This window comes from Podarcis filfolensis, assembly GCF_964270895.1.
Source record: "Podarcis filfolensis genome assembly, chromosome: 2".
Classification (NCBI taxonomy): domain Eukaryota; kingdom Metazoa; phylum Chordata; class Lepidosauria; order Squamata; family Lacertidae; genus Podarcis; species Podarcis filfolensis.
This window is the reverse complement of record NC_139605.1, coordinates 58,639,527-58,660,315: the sequence shown is the minus strand read 5'-3', so window position 1 is coordinate 58,660,315 and position 20,789 is coordinate 58,639,527. Positions and strand designations below refer to the sequence as shown.

Here is a 20,789-nt window from a genome sequence, read left to right as displayed (position 1 = left end):
TCGCACAGAGATATATTGGCACCTCCCCCTTTTGCAGCGTCTTGCCTCTTTGCATGCAGCCTGCAGCCATCATGGTTTACTTTGTTGCTGTGCCGCCCTGTAGACTCATGCAGAATTTGCTGCCAACCATTACTCAAGTCTCCTCCAGCATTATTGCTTCCCAGGTCTTGCCTCTTTGTATGTCTGCACTTTGGATTACCTTTGAATATCTGTATGTGTTTTCAAGTTGCTTCTCATTCTTCTTGTGGTTCCCTCTCAGCCTCTTCCAGCCTAGTCCAAAAGCACGGCTACTTGGAAGTAAGTCCCTCCTAAGGTCTCTTGGGCCTTACTACCAAAAGAGCGTGCTGAGGATTGAAATTTGGATACTATTTATTTCTCTCTCCTCATTAACATTTGTAGGTCTTAACTATCTGCTTGCATCAACAGTAAATGCCTTTTGTAGAGCATCATAAAACCAAGCATACATATGACATTATGTAAGGTTTCTCATTCATCAACATAGGCCTTACAGCCACAGAGCTACAGAGTCCCTCCCAAGAGATAGTGTTTTCTAAACCTAGAGACGGTTGCAATGATTAATTGCAGTGATTTTTTTTGCATTCTCCAACTTACATGCACTACACTGGCTTCTAAGCGTGTTTATAAATGTGGTGCCAAACAGACATTTGCATTCCCTTTGTTGCACATGTTCCTTGGAATGAACCACCAGACAGTCTTTTTTGTGTGTGTGAGTCTTAGAGCAGTTTTTCCAAACTGCTTTCAGTGGCAAGATATTGGATGTGTCTGCAGCAGCTGCCCTCCCCAAAAGACCCCAGAACACACCAAGGGAAGCTGTTTCGCTTTTCACACCTGGTAGCGTCCCTGTCTAGGATTCTTCCTCTGGGCTTTGTACTGGGAAAGTCTGTACCTCGTTAAACTTCTCTGCAATGCCAGGTCCGGATACATGAGGGACATTGACTGTGTTTAAGCTTGCCATTTTAAGCCCCAAGCTGAGGTGTTAGCTGGAGTCACACAGTATCAGGTAACAGGTCCAGAATGCCAGTCCCAACTAACGAAAGCAGGGTCAGCCTCAGGGCAAACTAGACTTAAAGATCTATGAACAGGATGTTCTGCTTTTTTTATTTTAATTAAAAGCCAACTTGAGAGGTGTGTGTAATTTGGATTAGAGCAGTGCGTAGCCTGGTAGTTATATATTTTCCTCTGGGCGGTAAATAGAAGGGGGGGTTGGGGGGAAGGGAATTTTAATCAGGAAAACAGTGTGGTGGAAGAGTTAATACCCTTTCACAGTGCCACAAGCACCATCCAAGTGGCACTACCATCACTACCTCCACCCCTCTGGTGGCTTTTATGTATTGAAAACTGGGATATCTGTGATATTTTCCAGCGCCATTTCTAGTTTGACCCTGAGGTTTTGAGGACCTAGGCTAATTCCCAGTAGGAGTTACTTAGGACAGCAGATGTAAATGCAATACAGCTTAATATTGCCATGATGTCTACTAGTAGGGCCTGGGTTTGTCAGAAGGCCCACTACTAACTTATCCTGAGTTTCATAAAATGTAAAGGGTTATTTTACTGTAGTCCTGTATGGAGATGTCCATAGATTGTGCCTTCTCTTTCTTCATTGGCAAGCTGATGGAAGAGAGAACTGCTCTGAGTGGCTCAGTTTATACACTGCAAGGCCTGAGCTGTCCTTCTGAAGTTCTGCAATTGCTAAGTCACCATCCTATTCAGAGAGGTCTTTGGAGAACCAGGCAGAGGGCCTTCTTGGTAGTGGCGCCCACCCTGTGGAACGCCCTCCCATCAGATGTCAAGGAAATAAACAACTATCTGACTTTTAGAAGACATCTGAAGGCAGTCCTGTTTAGGGAAGTGTTTAATGTCTAATGTTTTACAATTTTTTATGGGTTGTAAGCTGTCCAGAGTAGCTGGGGAAAGCCAGCTAGATGGGCGGGGTATATATAATAATAAATTATTATTATTATTATTATTATTATTATTATTATTATTATTCCACATTAGACCTGTTAGATACATGGTATTCCTGGACAGAAGGATCTGGCTAGGAGGCATTTATAAAAGGAATAGAAGTTGAGTTACAATTCCAGCTTTGCATAGGTTTATTATTATTATTATTATTATTATTATTATTATTATTATTACTGCTAATATACTGCTTTTGTCACAAGTTACTTGCAAGTGGTTTAGGTTTACAAGTGTACACCACGTGTAAATGTTTGTAACCACACAAGGTATACCTTGGTGCAGACAGTCACACAAAGTAGAATGAGGTTGAGCAGCACTTATCTGGAATCCTGGCAGAGTGTTCAGCCACAGGGTTCGGACCGTTTTCCATCCTTGCCTTAGATCCTATTACTAGATGAGTTAAAGAACCACAGCAAAACTCCAGATTTTACCATAGTTTTTTTAAAAAATCTTCTATTGGTTTGCATAAACTTAACATGGATTCAAAAGGCATTCTCTTCCAGTTCTGTCACCCATGAGATTGGGCTATATTTGAATAAGCCCTCTGGAGGCACATAGATCAGTATGGCCACCCCAAGTCTTTCAGACAGCTGAACAACTAGTCCCACGGGGAATTTTTAACACCTTTTATCTTTCTTCCTCCTGCCTCAGTCCCAGGAAGAAGTGTGTGATTTGCTGCATGCTGCTCCCTTCCAAAATATTTTGCCCAGGGTCTACATCAAAGGTAAGGAGTGGAGAGGTGGTCAGATGTCAGTCATTATTCCCATAGATGTGTTAAACCTATAGAGCTGCAGAGACACAGCTGGCAATCGATAAGTTTCAACGAAACTTGCTTAGGCCCTTAGCAACTAGTCAGCCATTCATTGAACTGAATTTACTAGTCGCCCTGCTGAGCAGTCCTCATGAAAGGTAACTTTGCACAACCCTTATCGGCAAAAGCAAGATGTTTGCTTTCAAAACAAGATGTGCTGGTGTTGCGGCTGTAAATCGCAGAGTCCCTTCTTCACGATGCGCTACCCTGCTTTTGTTCCGTCACACTGGTCCCAGAATTGGATAATGGTTGGGAGGTGACTCTGAAATGCTGGAATTTTTTTTCCCGTTTTGCTTTCTCATTTCACTGTTTGCTGCTCGCTTAACAGAAGGAGAACGCTTGGAGGTACGCATGAAGCGTCTCGAAGCCAAATATGCCCCACTTCACCTGGTTCCCTTAATAGAGAGGCTGGGAACACCGCAGGTAAGGATGACATTGAAACCCACACGGGGTAACTAAAAATTTCACATTACCCCCCCCCCCCCCGCAATTCCCAGATTATCTCTGAGCTACAAGAAGTCTTTCTGGATACTGCTGGATACTGACTTGGTTTCAGTTCTACACGGTATAGTTTGTCCATAGATATTTCACTGTTACCAAGCAAAATTAAATTATCTTTAGTGAGGATCAGTGCACTGTGTGTGTTTCATGATGGCCCCTGATATCACTCAGAAGCTAACTGAAGCAAAGATAGAAAAAGAACCAGATTGTTCCTGATTGCCACGATCCTGTTATTGGGCTATTCCAAATGGATTTTGAGTCAAAATACGGGTTCACATGAACAACCGCTCCTGTTTCAAATCTGCTGCCACATGATCACAAATATGACCACAATTAAAACCCTCTCTCTTATTCCTGTAAAACCCAGCACTGTGGCATTGCAGTGGCAAATCTATGTCCTGACACCTGGCTTATAGCATATTACAGCACTTCCCACATCAATTGTGATCAACTTGCCAGCTTCTCTGCCTCCAACATAATATGTCTAAGATACTTAAGAGTGTGTACTCCTCTTCGTTGGCAATTTGGGGTAGTATCCAGCTAACTTGTTCCATCAGTGCAAGGTTTTCCATTTGCACAGTGGAACTTCTCCTCGCCCGGTGAACCCCCAGCTGTTCTGGGGCTTTCTCCAACTCTCTGAAGGAGCTTTGAGGAGGGCACAGGGAGATGATGGGCGGGGTTTGTTGAGCAAGTGGAAATCCTTGCATTGGCAGAACAAGTTAGTCAGATACCACCCTTGGTCTGAAAGTCACTCTGCACATTATGTGGCAGGAAAACTTTACACTTGCCACCTAGAGTACTCTCAACGGAGAGCTGCAACCAGTCCTGGATCTCTGAAGAGGGTACATCTGTCATGCATGTTTCCACATACATTTTATGAGATGTATACCTAAAAATGATAGTTGTGCACCTAAAAAGAACACAGGAAGTGGCTCTGAACGATTGTCAGATCTAGAGGCAATAAGGAATTACTTCCAAGCAGATTGGCCTGGGAGATTTTCTTTCTTCTACAACAGGCGTTGTGAACCTGTGACCCTTCAGAGGTTGTTGAATGGTTGTCTTTCCCCAACCATGGCCATATTGGCTGAGGCTGAAGGGACTTGGAGTCCAGCAACCTCTGGAAGGCCAAATATTTCTTCTCTGCAGCCTGTGGCTTGGCTCACTTGCATGAGTCATCTGAAGCTATTTGCTCTACAGTGCACCTGCTCTCTGCTTGTGGTCTGGATTTTGAATGGGTGGTTTGGCTCGCAGCAGGTGACTGAAATAGGTAGAGCTTTCTTGCCTTTACAACCAGCAGAATGGGGGCATTTCATTCAAAGAAAAAAATCACAAGGGTGGTTATGTGTATGCGGTTGTGTGCCTTTGTGTATGTAATGCTTAGTTAACTGTCTGTATAACTTTCCACTCAAATTTCCGAGTCTGTTAGCTCCTCCTATTATTTTCCACATCAATTTTCTTCGTAGGGAAGATAAAACAGTAGAGTAACAAGCCAGAAAATTTTGAGCACTCTTGGTGATCCCATTGATTCAGTAAAAGAAATTTAAAGTATACTCCTATGCAATCAGTCCCACTGAGTTGAGTAGAACTTACTCTCAGGTATTCAGTATAGGGTTGCAACCTTAAGCATATACAATGTATGACTGTGATCAGTGACAGGCAAGAGTGCTTAACTTATGGTCAAATTGAATGTGATGTAAGAGAGATGGGATCAGGATCTCCCTAGGGAACCCTTTTTCCAGTACCAGAAGCAGCCTGCCAGGCGGGTCAAAGCCACTATGCTAACTTCCTAGCATGTGAGTCACTGGTGCTTTCCCGCAGGGAGAGGTGGCAAGAGGCTGACAATACCAACCTCCTCGCCGTGCCACCCCTCTCCCTCCTGGCAGCTGTGAGTTCCTTGCCAGGAGGCCAGTGCTGAATGGGTTTCCATGGCCTTCCACCCAGGCACTTCTCCACATCCTCAGACCATTTAACTGGGAATCCCTATAAGAATTTTCTGGTCCTAATGTACACCATTGTCTTTTTGAATGCTGCCGCCAGTGATTATTTAATTGAGGACAAGGCTATCAATATTAATGGCTAATAGTTGTGATGGCTGTATGTAGTCACTGGGGAACAACAGCAGGTTGGGGCTCTTGGCTTTGTGTCCTGCTTGGAAACTTTACTGTGGGAAACGGGATGCTGAACTAGTTAGACCGCTGCTTGGATCTAGCAGTGTTCATCTTACATCATCCAAAGACCCATTTCTGCCAGGTAATCTATTATATTGTGTTCTGTTTTCTTAATCAAAGGAATTAGGCTGACAACCAAGGCAGTAGATTCAGAAACATGTATAGGCAGTTAGAGAGCTTTGGATGGGCAGTTAACTATCCATTACGTACATAAAATAGTGGGATTGTAGGACATAGGAATTCAACATTACAGTCTTCCAACCGTCCCATCAGCACAAGTGTTTCAGCTTGCCCAACAGAACAATCTCCCCTCTCTTCCCTGCACATGATGTTCTGGGGGTTCTCCAGTCCTCCCAGAGCCAGTTTAGGAGGACATGGGGGAGGAGAAGGTTTAAAGTCCCATTGCGCCAGCAGGACTCATCACACCAGTTCCTGCGAGTACAGCTACTTTGTTGAATGTGGCTCTCTTTGTTGAATGTGTCCTCCTAACTAGCTTATTTATTTACTTCTTACTAGATTTATTTGAAACTTTCGAACACCTAGCATTTCTTCAAACCCTGATTGCAGGAGGGCTGTAAATATTCCCTGTGCCCAAGGAAAAGGGAAGCTATATTTTGCAAGTCTTCTTTCAATTTACGTTGTCCCAGCAATCCTCATTCTGTTTTGAAGAAGTGCATTCCACAACCCCCAACACACATTTAATGTAACGTTTGATGCCAGCAGATCACTGTTGTGTAATTCATTCTCTCTTTCTCTCTCTCTCTTTCTCCGAAGAGAGCATGGGTTGAAAGACTGTGCAGATTGGACTTCCACATGGAGCATTTGCCTCAGACATTATGTGCATTCACAGCTCCTACTCCTTTGTCATGGGGCGGGGGGATATTGTTGGGCTGGATGTGCACATAAAACAACCCAGGGCAAGAAGCGCACAAATCCTGTCAACTTCTTCATAGGCACAGGAGCCACAGACCTGCTTCCTTTATATCCATTTACACCTGATTAATAGGAGGAGTTAGTTGTTGTGAGACAATTGTCCAAACCTGGGGTGGGTGAACTTCCCATTCAGTTGATGAAAGTAGGTTAGTTGGCCTGTTTTAAGAGCTGTATTCCACCGGTGCTTCCCATGGTAGGGCAGAAGTTAGTATGAAGGGCAGAAATGGATCTCTCAACATTCAGGCATGTGCGCAATGGGGAGCCGCATGCATCTTTGCGTTTTATTGTGGGAAATGTCAGAAGAACATCAACAGCACTTGGTTCCAACATACATTGAGAATGGTAACAGAACTTGGCCCACGGAAGGTGCCTCCACCCAATTCTTTTGCCCTCTCCCCTTCATCTTCCCATACCAAAGCTTTAAATAAGGCTTTCTGGGGGAAGGAGCGGGTGAGAAAGTCACATTCCACCAACTTCCTTCCCCTGGTTCTTCTTCGGATCCAAGCCTCTATCTGAAAAGGTTCTGTACAGTAATTTGACTTTCTTCTCTTCACACTTGCTTTCTGTTGAGTATTAATTACTTCTCCAACAGAATGTCCTTGTAACTATGCCTTAGATAACACTGGTGGAACTCCTAATCTCAATATTTACCAACTGAAAAATAGATGGTGAGTTGAGATTGTATCAGGTCTGGGAACGTTGGGAATCTGTTGATACTCTGCAGCCAAGAAGGAGAGCCTGTGACCCTCCTGTTGGTGTATTTTGACTTTAATGAAGAATTCTAGCTGCCTCTGAACACCACTGTTCACCACTGTTACAAACAACAGCAGCAATAGGATTTACCCTTGGGGGGTTTTTTATGTATGATTCCCACTTAAGAATCCTTGATATGCAAGAACTAAGAAACGTATGGAGTTGATATTTCCAGGCCTATAAATGCCTTACTGTATGTCACTTGTCTTACTCCTGGATAGGAAAGTCTAGTCATAATTTTCTCTGTCTTCCAGTTTTAGTCGGTGAAGATACAAAAAGAAAAAGGGTGAATGTGTTTTTTAAAAAATGGACCAGTTTACTTAAAGTCAGCCATGCCAAGAATCCAGAATTGAAACAATTCCAGGTTACATACCAAAAATTCAGATATAGCTCACCACCACTAGGGAATGATGGATGGGTCTTTAATGGGATTGTTGACATTCTGGTCATAAAGTTGTGTGAAGCTGGAGCAACATGACGAATGGCTTGTGCCAAAATGGTGCTGCAACATCCCCTTCAAAGCGAATAGGTCAAATCCATCCTGCTGTGCTTTTGGTTGGTTGCAACTACATTATCAGCAGTTACTGCTATATACCACCTACATAGGGTTGAGATGACATAACTGTATGATGGCTGATGTGCCTTTAGTTGTTCCCCGTGCTGCCACATCTCATCCTGCCATCCTGCCTCCCATTTCTGTGCTGCGTATTTGTATTCTACTCATCTTACTGTTCTACATCAAGCAAAAGCTTACAACTTAGGAGTGCAATTCTCCAGGCAGTGGTCCTGTGTGACCCTCCTTCATTTCAGTCTGCAAATACACTGCCCTGTTTCTATTGTAAAATGTGGAGGGGGGTCCCCTCTAGCAGTGAGTGTTAGAAAACTGGGTGGGTGGAGGAATCTTAACTTGTCGATGCTTTTTAAATTCAACTTTTGAGATTATTAACAAATGGGAGAAAACCTATTTACCCATTTATCTTACTTTTAACCAGCCGTCAATTTCTAGTCAATATAACTAAAATACATACAAAAAAATGATTGGAACCCTGGTTCCCTTTTAGTATCTGTCTGAATTTAAAATATTCATAGAGGATGGCATCCCTGATAATCAAAGCTAAACTTGCACATTCAGTTGTATATTTTAAGACATCCTAAAGAGCATATATGAAATAACTAGTGTGGATGTGCATATTTTGATTAATATTTCACAATAACCTGCTGTTATTAACAACAGTCTAACGAATAGGCATGTAAAAGACATGATCATAATATAACGTACACTACAAACTCTGCAGAAACAAAGTGCCCTTGCATAGCAGTACTTTGCTGCCAGGCATTAAGTATGCAGAAACAATAAAATGTGCAGGAAATCTTGAAGATAATAATAATAATAAAAAAGAAACACCTATTAGAGAAGCAAATTTCAGCTTCTCTTTTCCACCACACTCTTGGTTATCCTCAAAGTAATGAATATTTGGATAAAGGGAGGATACTTTTGACAACTCACTCCTAATCTAAATGACAAAAGTACCGCAATGTTCTTAAGCACAAATTATGGGCAAAGGAAACTCCTACTAGAAATATTATTTCCAAGTGCAAAACACAGGAAGGAAAAGGTCAACGTGATGAGCATTCGTGTGGAAAGTGACGTTTTACACCTTCTTTTATTCTTGGGCTTCTCTTCCTCCTCAGCAAATAGCCATAGCCCGTGAAGGAGACTTGCTGACCAAGGAGAGGTTGTGCTGTGGCCTGTCCATGTTTGAGGTTATCCTGACTCGCATTCGGAGCTACCTCCAGGACCCCATCTGGCGTGGGCCTCCCCCTACCAATGGCGTCATGCATGTTGATGAGTGCGTTGAGTTCCACCGGCTCTGGAGTGCCATGCAGTTTGTGTACTGCATTCCTGTGGGGACAAATGAATTCACTGCTGAGTGAGTAGGCCTGCACTGGGTTGCATTGAGTTCTAATGATCATATATTAGAGGATCTTCCCCCACAGCCAGGAAAGCTATAGCAAATCTGCAAATACCTCCTTACTTGAGGTTTGCTTCTACATGCAGGAATGTGGGCTGCTTTACTAATGACTGGACACTGTATCTCTGATGCCAGGAATGGGGTCTGGGATTCTCTAGTGGTAGTCAAGTGAGTTATCTTTTGAATGACTCTGACCTATTTGGCCTAAGACAAAGCACTGGCTTTCGTTATACTGGCTTCTGAGTTGATTTGCTCATGAACTGATATTTGCTGTTCTCTTAACAAAGAATCAAGCAACCAGGAATTCTCAGGACAAGCAACTCAATAACACCATGCCAGCCAGTCATTCTCGATAAGTAATTTCTTCTATGTCCTATTTCCCTCCAGGCAATGTTTTGGAGATGGGCTGAACTGGGCTGGCTGCTCAGTCATAGTCCTCCTGGGACAGCAGCGTCGCTTTGATCTCTTTGACTTCTGTTACCACCTGTTAAAAGTACAGAGGCAGGATGGGAAAGATGAAATCATAAAGAATGTGGTAAGTCTGGGGGTGAACACTGAGCTGAATGTCAGGTTGCTTGACTATGTAGCTTAATATTGTCTACTCCAGTGGTTCCCAATTAGGGGTCCAGGGACCCCTGGGGTTCTGTGGAATCACCCAGGGAGTCCACGGCCCTCACCCTTGCCTCTCCTCCCCAACTAATTTGTTGTCATTTTTGCATGGAAATATCACAAATTTTATGGTCTGTTTTTCAGTATATCTAAAATTCTTTGCTTATTAGGGGCTACCCCACATTTTGTTCAAAAAAATTGCTTTGCAGAGATAACTACAATAGAGTTTTCAACATTTTCAAAAGTGGGGTGGGGGGGGTCCGTGGCTTGGCTTTTGAAAAATAGGAGGTCCTCAGTAATTAGCTAATTGGGAACCACTGGTCTACTCCAACTGGCATTGGCTGACTGTGGTCTGAGACAGAGATATTTCACATCACATCACCTGCTACCTGGAGTGGAACACAAGACAGTGGTGTAGCGTGGGTTGTCAGCACCCGGGGCAAGGCAAGTAATTTGCGCCCCCTAACCCGTGGATTTGCGCCCCCTAACCCTAACCCCCAGATGTTGCGCCCGGTGCGGCCGGGCCCCCCGCACCCCCCATGCTACGCCACTGACACAAGAAGCCACCCAGAGACCCCCGGGTATAGGGTGGTATATAAATTCAATTGATGATGATAAGCACCTCTGGGCTGGGGAACCTTTCTCGCTTCGTGGGCCAGATCTTTATCTGGATCTGCCTCATGGCCCAAATTTGACAGGCAGGCAGGGCCACCCACCTGTCAGTCAAGTGATGTCATTATGTTGCTAATAGATACGTAGGAAATAAGAGGTGTTATTGGCATTTTGTCACTGCAAAAAGCTAGGAAGGAAGTGTGTCAGGTATTAGTTTCTCTAGCTGTCTTCACTCCAGCCTTTCAGCATTAGGCTAGCTGTAGAAGCAGAGGTCTGAAAGCTTCATTGCTCTTTGCTTTGCCTGTCTTTTCATTTCTTCTCTAGCCTCTTAAAAAAATGGCTGACAGGATCAGGAAGTACCAGATTCTGAACAATGAGATTTTTGCCATCCTGAACAAGTACATGAAGTCAGTGGAAACAGACAGTTCTACAGTCGAGCATGTGCGCTGCTTCCAGCCCCCCATCCACCAGTCCTTGGCCACCACCTGTTAAATAGTCTGTGCTGGAAATGAAATGTGAGCATTTGTGTCTCTACATCTGAAGTCAGTGAGGAAGGAGCGACTGGATCTCAGAGGCCTGGAAGGGAAAACCCTGAGAACACAGATCTGTCAACAGTGCAGTCTTGGATGGACCCAGTATACAAAGAAGCATTTTCCTAGAAGGCCTGTTTTGAATGCATGTTCTTCTATAGTATCTTTCTGGTTGGTTTTACCCATAGCTTTGAAAATGTGGTGAGATGGAGCAAAATGTGGTTTTTTCTCCTGTGGTATCGTCAGCTTTTGTGATGACCAAGAATAACCCAATCAAGCACAAAACTCTATGGCCCTTAAAAGAGTTGTTGTTTTTTGGGGGGGTTACAGTTGAAGCAGTCATCGCTTCATTGTGTTGCAAGTCTTCCGCTTGATGAACCATGAGACTGAAAAGCCTTCCTGCTTGATGGGAAACAACAGCTTAAATGTTTAAAACATTCAGAAATGCTAAGTTGTTTCTGCAATAGATGATAAAGAGCTGTGTGATTTACGCAAGCAAAAAAAAAAATCAAAAAAATCAGGTTCTTTTAGAGATGGAATATTGACTATCATTCTCCACCTAGAATTAGAGGATTTTTTGTCATTGCCTTGTTGTCCTCTGCCCTTCTAGAATTGTTTCGGGTGCAATCTTGTGCACAATTAGCTGGAAACAAGCCACATGTATAGGGCAGTGCTAGTAACATTTCTAAGTTTCATGATGCATCTTTTCTTAAGCAGTGGAGCACTGACAAAAGAGTCTTCTCATATTTTGAATTGATTATCACTGCTATGGTGGCCCTGTATAATACCTTCCCCTTAACCAAGTACTGTTGGCAGTAGTTTTACCTGAGCGTCTAGGATTTTACACAGCCAGGAGAAGAGGCACTGATTGTCATGACCCAGACTCTTGATAAAGTTGCCGGGTCAAGGAACTAGTAAGTTCTTTGAGAAATGCGATTGATGCATTCTTTGGGATATAGTCAATAGAATAATGAGATCAATACACTTCCCCATTCTGGAAAAATATATGACATTTGGTAATCGGTTCAAACTTAGGTATCCAAACTTTGGAAACAATGCTAAAAAATAGATTCGGCATGACTTCAGGACGTTTAGAGACAAACAAAAGGCAGCAGCTTATATATCATTAATATGTGTGGTTCCAAAGGCATGCAGAATTTCAACAAAAGTTAAAAATTGCCCTGTCATAACCCTGTAGAACAAAGAGGTAAACATAGGAATTTCTGTGTGAACGATTCACAGAATTGGAGATCCAGGCGGGGCTCAAAAGGTCATGCTTCTGCAGTTCCCTACACCAAAGGAGACCTCCTGTCACCAGTGTACCCTAGAGCTCAGATGAGAGTGTACTACCTGTAGAAGGTAGAAACAAGAAAGGGATGTGTATGGGAGGAGAAAGCCTGGAGAGAAAATACCAGAGACAATGCAAAGAAGCCATGCGACAATGCTACAGAGAAGTCTCTCCAAACTAATGAGAAAGTTTAGAACAAGTCTACTGAGACAGGTACCAAAGTTTAGGGCTGTATAATAGCGTGAAATGAAAATAAAGTTCTATAAGATATTGAGAGAAGAATTAGTTTCTGCTAGGCTATCATAAGGCACTTGAGTTATTTACCATGCAAATTTCCTGTCTCCCAGTTGCCTACCGTGACTATTTAAGGGTTTCAGAATTGCAAGCCTTTAATATTTAGGTACTTTAGATTGAATTTCCTACAAGGAAAAGGCAGCATTTTATCTCCCTTCTGATTTGCGCTACAGATTTCAGAATAAAGCATTAAGGAAATATTTAAAATGCAGTCTATTGGACAAAGGGCACACAATGCACCAGAAAGTTCTCCTATACAAGCCACAAAACAATGAAAGGGAGAAGTGCAGGAGCATAACCATGTTCACTTCACTGGGGCTTGCTCAGGAAAACATCCTGGTAGATTGTTGAAGGAATGTATATGTTGGTGTGTTGCCCTAATTTTTACCCTGTCAGGCTCCATCACTGTCAGGGCAGATGTCAGAACATCCAGCATTTATCCTAGACTCCAGACATTTAGTTCTTTACTCTAACTTTTGCCAAGAGAAATCGCCACTTTTTAAAAAAAGTGTTGGTTTTTTTTAAAAAACAACAACCAGGTGTTTTAAGTCTGTGTTTTTCCTCCTTTGTCTCACCATAAAGCTGATACAGTACTTAATTGCTGGTGTTTGGTTCCTTGTCACAGCATGATGACAAATCTTACGAAGCCAGAGACTCAGCTTTTTTTTTCTCCTTGAGGGCGCATGAAGTAGAAACCTCTTAATTGTCTGTGTCAGGCACAGGAAGAACATTCTGTTTCAAGGGACAGCAACGACATGGAATTATTACCATGAAGTATGTTTCCTTTGGCAGATACCTTTATTTCCTTAAAGGCTCTCATCTTTTTCCAAAGTAACTAATAAATATCCCTCCACAGAATCTGGGGAGCCTGTTTGCAGCATTTCAAACTGCAAGATACATCTTGCAATGTGGAATTAAGGCAACCTAAAGGCTCTTAACTCAGGCAGAAACAAACAAAGGGGCTTGGAAGTCCAAAGGGGGGAAATTAACTTCCAGCAAATCCCATCTTAAATATCGAATGCAACAATTAAAGTGCTTCAGGGTTGTTGTTTTTTGAGAGCGCATATTGTCCGTTTACCTGAATTTCATTCTCTTCATGCACCTTAGTAACCCTCAACGTCAGATTTGCAAAACTGAACCAAACACTATGTAAACACCCCCGAGTTAGAATCTGAACACATCTAATGAATTAGACAAATAGGATGCTGTTCATTTTTATTTTTATTCCCACAGCCTTTTCAAAATAAAATTCAATCTTTTTGTGGTGGTTACTTAACAGAGCATGATACCACAGGTGTAAACACTCAGGCCACTTGAGAAAGTCATTACAATCCAGAACAAATGCCATTCCGAGGCCTGCTCTGTAGTATCAGCTGCAATATGTAATATTTAACAGCCCATATCCAATAGAAGAGTCAACTAGATGATCATAATTCCAATAATCGTTTCCAGTTCTATGAAATGGAATTTTTAGCTATGCTCACACATTGCATTTTAACACTGTTACTCACACATGGGTTGTGGGTTATTCTCTGTTGAGATCAATGCTATTTATAGGGAAATCCTAAATGCTTTAAGTACACAAGTGAGAAGGAAAACAGGGTTGACTTCTGAGTCTTTGAGTGTGGGGAAAACTCAGGGTAAGTTTACAGTATTTCCTAGAGTTTTTAAAGTATCTGTCCAACATGGTTTCCTTTCTCCCAGGATGTTTTTGCCCTGAGATTTCCATCTTTTGAATTCCCAGCAAAGAATCCCAGTGGCCTTCATAGGATGCTCTTTATGAGATAGTTCTGGTCCTCCTACTTGCAGACTAAATAACAAAGTTGTTATCAAAGAGTGAGCTGAGTGAACCAGATTTTCCTCCATGCTAAAAAAGAAATGTAACATCTAAGTCTGTCCCCAACTGTGTGTGAAGATACACTGTCCCACAGGAACACTTTATGCCACAAGAAACAAATAAATATAATAATTAAGAATACCTGCAAGAATGTTCCCCGGAAGATGCTGTGGATGCATCTCTTCTGTGATCCACTGTTCTGTCCTAGCCTTCCCATCAACATCTACTGTAAGAGGATAATTCTTACATAAAGTGCCATTACTTGCCTTCCAAGAATGCCCAGAACAATGATTCATACAGAAGCACGGAGTGGAACTCCTCTGAGGACAGACAGTTCTTACTCCAGACACATAGCTTATGGGGGAGTAAGCATGAAATGCACCTATTTTATTTAAAAAGAAAAAGGTGTTTCTCACCTATCAGAATTACAAACCCCGGATCAGTCATCCTTACCTTTTCCCCTGTAGGTGGAAAAGCATACTGGAGAGGCCCAATGGCTTGGACCCAAACTCATCCTGTGCCAATGGAATGCAAGAAAACCTCCTGGAGTTCTGCTGATTTTTGAGCCTTGGGTGGGCCATGCCATGCCCAGCCTTTTTGGGTGTGTGTATGGTGGCGGGGACACAGTGGAAAGGAGCCAGGCCAGGAAAGCCCCATTGCATGAGCAGAATTCTGTGTCTACTTCTCTGGCTCCAGCCCATTATATTTTTGAGTAGACCAGTGGCTGAAAGATAAAGGGCTAGGTAAAGGATGGGGGATGATCTGGGCTCCCCCTCCCCCATGCCCACCTGTCATTCCCCTGGCATCATATGACATCAGGTGATTCAAGCTTCAAAGGAAGAATCAGAAGTGCTCTATGTTCCCAATTATCCCTTTGCATCCACAGCTTACAATTCAAGCCGTAGCTGCAAAGGTTCCTGCGGAAAGCGAGGCTTGCTCTTGGCGATGGATTTAAATTCATGGCTGTCTGCAGGCCCGGCGTTCCACAGGGACAGGCTCCCCTCTGATCAGGAGCTTCTGAATACGACCAGTCCCAATGGGGCTTGTGTTTGGTGCCAGATTTAAAAGGCACAGCTTCCAAGCCTTCCTTGCTATAAAATAACTGGGAGTCTCCTTTAAGGCTTCCGGTCATTCCTTTGCAGACATGGCCCTACACAACCTTGAGGGTGTCTGGGTGGACACGTCTGGGGAGGGGATGGCCTTGTGAGTAAAATTAGAACCTCTAGAAGACCAAATTTGGCACACAGACCATATGTTCCCTGTCCCTTAGTTAGGCTGCCCTAACCCCATCCTCATCACTGTCTCAAGTCTTGATTGCCGCTTCCAAGGTTGTTTTTCAGTAAAAATAAAATAAAAACAAGCCCCATGTTTAGGGGCAGGGAAAGAAACATGCAATGGTGTGCAACATGTCATTTGGCTTTTTAAGTGTTTCTGGTGGGAACCAGGAAACCACAAAGGTACGTACCACAAGGTAGGGCCTGACAAAAGGATAAACCAAGCCTTGAGGATGTAGACTCCAGACTACTTCAGCAATGATGATGAACAGCTGTGGCCCTTTCAGGCTTTAAACAGTCTATCAGGTTGATTTTTTTGTGACTTGACGTTAAAGAACAAACTCTCTGCACTTCAACCATGTTCCCTTTACCAACAGAATTTGTCAGAAGTGTCAGTGGTCATATTAATTCCTATTCTCTTCTGTATTATTCTGGTTTTAATTGATATTTGTCTATTTGAGAACATGAGCAAGGTGCTGTTTTTAAGAACAGATGTTTTTAAAAAAGGACTTTGCATAATTCTTTCAAATGTATCATATTTGTATGAAGACTTGTCCAGGACTTTTTTGTACAATGAATTTACATTTATTTATGGTGCGGTATATTCACAGTAGTGATCAACTATGGTGTTTGAATTCTTGAATCATATTTGCTATGCAGCGGGAAATGATATATCTTGTTTTGTATTTTTGTTCCTTCATCATTGGTCAACAGAAGTTCTTCATTTCCATTCAAAATGCTTCTGTATCGATAAGACACCCTGTGTGTGGTGACATGATGACCTGTATTGCAACTTCCAACAATATGTACAGCAAAGCTAGGATGAATCCTGTTAACAAGGGAAAAATAAAAGTTGAGTCATAAATGGTTTGAATGAAAGGGTGACAAAGTTGCTGTAGCATTATTACAAAAACAGGTGGTTTGGGGTATGAGGCGAATCAACCCAAATTGGGGCTTATACAGGTCTCGGTGCTACATTTAGATCTGGGGATTCAAATCTTCCAAGCTGTAGTTCCCTTGCCCATCCAGTTGCCACAATGCTTGTCACTGCCATGTTCTTATTACGCTTATAATTCAGCAAGCACAGTGTCAGGAGCAAGACAGCAATAAACCACCCCATAGTGGAATGTCAGGCATAACAAGCACAGTAGCTCATCCCCAGTAAGTCTTGCCCCATGGATCTGTTGCAAAGACTGAAAGTCCTTGCCTCCCCAGAGCCATCTAAGTTCTCTCCAGGGCTTTTTCAAGCAATTGGAGATTGCACCTGTGTGAAGCTAACCTCTCTTCCACCCTTTTCATGCCTCTCTGAATGCAAGAATACAATAGCCACTGGAGCTCACAGAAAGTGTGGGCTGAGGTAAATCTCCCTAGCAAATTTCACCCCAGTTACATGAGCACTAGGTACGCTGCACAAGGCACTCTCAGCCCTCACCCTGTTTATGGATATACTAGTAATAATGACCTACCGTCGAGGGCTGTTGTAAAGATTACTGAGATTATTTGTTCAGAGAATTTCAGATACAGTATATCAGTAACCTTTTCAACATAATCAAGAGCTATCTTTCTATTGCAGACGGAGAAGGGAGCTGAGGCTAAACGTAGTTTACCTCAGACCACCATTCTCATATATACACACACACAATCATGGCTTTGTGTGTATGTCAGTCTTAGTAAGCATAGTTAAGTCCACTCTCCTTTACAGTACTAGTGTGTAAAATGTTTTCCCTCTGGAAAGCAGACATGGCCATTTCATTTCTCCAAAGCAATTGGATAATATTCACCAGGGAAGCAATAATTTCTGTTACAGCCACACACTGAAAAATTTAGCAATGAACCTTTTTTAAAAAAAGTATTATTGTTTTCAAAAACTTACAATAAAAACAACCGACCACAATATTCACGCAGAGCATGTTAGAGAGAGATGCCGGTATCACTTTACAGATCACTAACCACTTTTGCAACCGTGATTTCTCTTCATCCAGTGCTAATATAACCCCTCTACATTGTCAAGTGAGCTGGGTGGGTGGGGGATGGGACCTCCCATTTAGTTATGAATGTGAGAAGCCGAAACTACACCCCATCACAATGCTCCTTTTCCACAATGCCTCAAAGCACCTGATTTTGCTGTGTGATACCCTCTCATACACTTGTGTCCCGAACGTTGAGCCAAGCCTCCTGCAGGAGGAATTGTCCTTGAATGTCCAGATCAATGGCAAAAAGTGTGGTATAGAGACCGCAATAGCGAGGGACCGATTGCTGGTACCCTGAGTTGTTCCATATCTCCCAATACAGCCAAAGAACATACCAGAAGGGACAAAAACCTGTGTTAACCTACACTCCAGATACTTACAGTTGCCTCAGCCTCGCAGCACACTATTTCCAAACCAGTATTTCAAGTGTGGCTGCATTGCTAAGAGACCAGTGTTCTACAGGGAAGTTTCATTAGGAGGGATGGAGGGGGGACTTGTAAAAAGGGACTCATTTGTCAAATGCATGTACTGTATTCAGATCCCTTTTCCATTCCAAACTGCATCAGGTAGGGAGAAATCATACGTCTTGTTATGATACTGTTTGAATTGCTTGAAATTCAAATAGGCTGGACCACAAATAGGAGAACAATCTAATACGGAAAGAGAAGAATATCCATGATTTTTTCCCCCACCCCCTGACGGGCATGTAAACACTGAATATTTATTATCAGTTTCCACCTGTAGAAAGAAGAATTTAGTAGAGGGAGGAACTATGCCAATAGTACAATAAACTCTAGCCAGCTTGGTCAATTGGATGACCTGGTACAAGTCATTCTCTCTCAATGTGTAGGATAGGAAATGAGGTTGAATAGCTTCAGTTAAAGAACTTCAATCTATTGGGCACTCTATTTGTATCATCATTATAATAACAAATCATTCAGAAGGTGCCCCTGTAGCAGACTGGCCACTCAGATTGAAAGGATACCCCAATTCCCACCAAGCCCAAGACTTTCCAGGTGCATACTGCATAAACAGAAGCACTTCACACACAGCCTCTCAGCAGTACAAGCAAGTCTTACGCCACAGGATATGGTGCTTTCAGTGTCTCTTAGTGTTAAAGATACCAGGCATGACCCATGGGCCAGGTGTCACCTGGGATAAAATTCATTCCCCCAGGAAGGGCATAGTTCCATGCAAAGCTGGACTCTCATTCCAAGGGCCTGATACTACAGTACCTCTCTCTCTTTCACACCAGTCCAGGACAGCTATAGTCCCATACCCTGGAAATGGTCCAAAGAAAATCACAAAGAAACAGCCTAGAAGGCGGGGAACCAATTTCAACCATAGCCTATGAAACTAATTTAAAGGGGATGGGCCAAAGCAACTCAAAAGGGGAGCATCCTTTGGGATCAGCTTTACTGGCAGCTGTAGTTTTTATTTTTTTCTTTCCTGGCACCAGAACAAGGTATGTCAAGGGGGGGGGGACGTGTCCTGCACAGCAGCCACCACTCAGGCTGATGGAAAGTCCCAGCAGGGCCTAGACCTGATGAAAAAATGTCAGCCCAGCAAGAACAGTCTATTGGAGATGCTGAAATTGGACCCTAGGACCTTTTGCATACAAAGCATACAGTCCTTGTCTATAAACTTGCTCACCTTCTCTGTGGGAATTGGATGTTTCAATGGTGTACGTGCATAGTTAGCACATGTTTTGTTATCTAAGAAATAAGGATCTTATTTGCTTTTGATTTCTGCTCCAGGCATTCTGTGAGAATAAAGTTCAACACTGTTGTCCGAGCCTTTCATTTCAGTGTAGTCAAACAGTATTTGGGGCTTGCCGAACACTTCTTAAACAAACTCACAGGGGGTCAGACCCAGGCTAAATGAAACAGAATCAAGGGGACTTCAGTTAGCTATTACTAACAACAACTATCAGACTTTTAGAAGACATCTGAAGGCAGTCCTATTTAGGGAAAGCTTTTAATGTTTGATGTATTAGAGGATTTTAATATTTTTTTGGAAGCCGCCCAGAGTGGCTGGGGAAGCCCAGCCAGATGGGTGGGGTACAAATAATAAATTATTATTATTATTATTATTATTATTATTATTATTATTATTACTAACCATACCAGTTTCAATGGGACCTACGTACAGTTAGCTTCTTCTGTATGCAACCCAAGAGCATAGTCCCTATATTCAGTCTCCTCTCCTGAAAGTCCTTCCTCCCTATTCCCACGTGTGAGGTCAATGTCATCCATGTGAGCCTCATTTCTGTACACCCCTTTTCTCCACACTGAAATCTGGTTCACACATTCATACCTACATTTGATGAGTCGTGAATCATACATAATACACTGCGTTTTTTCTAGAAAAAGAGGTGCCGGAACTCAGCTGAACGCCTCCCTTGTTCTCTTATAATGGCAATTGTGCCCACCCGAGAGGGACTGGAACTGAGTTCTGATGAGTTCTGGCTGGGGAAAAAGCCCTGCTTAGCCACATGTGTGAGCTATATCAACTGAAATAATTTGTTGAGTTGACTTTGGGCGGTAGGAAAGTTGTGCTGGCAATATCTGTCACACCAGCCCATCCACACATCCAAGACTTTAGTTTGCAGCTGGCAAGTAACAAACATAGATGTGCAAACTTGAGCTTATATCAGTGGGGGCTGGTTCATTAGGGCTAACCAAACACCACCCTACCAACCTCAACCTTTCCTCGGCCTTCTTACTTCTTACAACCACTCCAGGGGATGACCCTGCCTGTCAGCTTCCTCCTCCTCCTCCTTTGTCTCTGGATTTCCCTTGCAGAACTCAACAGGGAGGCAGCTGGGGACAAACTTCCACCGGTGACTCGGCTCTGTCTGTCATTGGCTCTGGCTCCACCTATTTTTGGTACCAATAAGCACCAGCCACCCCTGACTTATATATGTGTTGGGAAAACATGTGCGAACTAGTCCTGGGCATCTAAGGCCCATTTTATTTTGCTGCTTTTGGTAGAGGGGCTTCGTGGATTTCCCACTTTTAGAGTGCAAGTTAAAGAAACTTCATCCAACGCGCACACACAAAGTGGAAGTGTCTGTTTTCCAGGCAGAGCTGAGAACCCCCCCCCCCCATTGTCACCTTAGCGGTTCTCCATGAAACAAGGAAACCCGACATGTGTGGCATCTGACCCCGGGAGTCACGAGCACCTGCCGGATTTGCGCTGCCCCCCGTCCCGCCCCAGGGCAAGGAAGCCTCGCAAGGCGCGTAGGCGCCGA

At 43.1% G+C, this 20,789-nt stretch overlaps 1 protein-coding gene and 1 long non-coding RNA gene across 4 annotated transcripts in view; one reads left to right on the top strand and one right to left on the bottom strand.

Moving 5' to 3' along the window:
* LOC310757963 (cytoplasmic FMR1-interacting protein 2) overlaps window positions 1-16,445 on the top strand; it is a 65,111-nt gene extending 48,666 nt beyond the window's left edge. Inside the window, exons 27-32 of one of the 3 annotated variants that reach the window (XM_083603811.1) lie at window positions 2,635-2,707; window positions 3,123-3,217; window positions 8,842-9,080; window positions 9,510-9,657; window positions 10,668-15,111; window positions 15,367-16,445. In XM_083603811.1, coding sequence (XP_083459937.1) covers window positions 2,635-2,707; window positions 3,123-3,217; window positions 8,842-9,080; window positions 9,510-9,657; window positions 10,668-10,835 — 723 coding nt within the window. In that variant the 3' untranslated portion in view covers window positions 10,836-15,111; window positions 15,367-16,445. Of the gene's footprint in view, window positions 1-2,634; window positions 2,708-3,122; window positions 3,218-8,841; window positions 9,081-9,509; window positions 9,658-10,667; window positions 15,112-15,366 lie in introns of those variants that run through there. The other 2 variants (XM_083603812.1, XM_083603813.1) reach the window with 2 other exon arrangements.
* LOC310758041 lies at window positions 16,243-20,697 on the bottom strand. Its single transcript, XR_014545635.1, has 2 exons — window positions 19,663-20,697; window positions 16,243-19,462 (listed from the first exon to the last, which is right to left on the bottom strand). It is a non-coding gene; the product is annotated as an uncharacterized lncRNA (long non-coding RNA).
* Window positions 20,698-20,789: the final 92 nt, after the last annotated feature.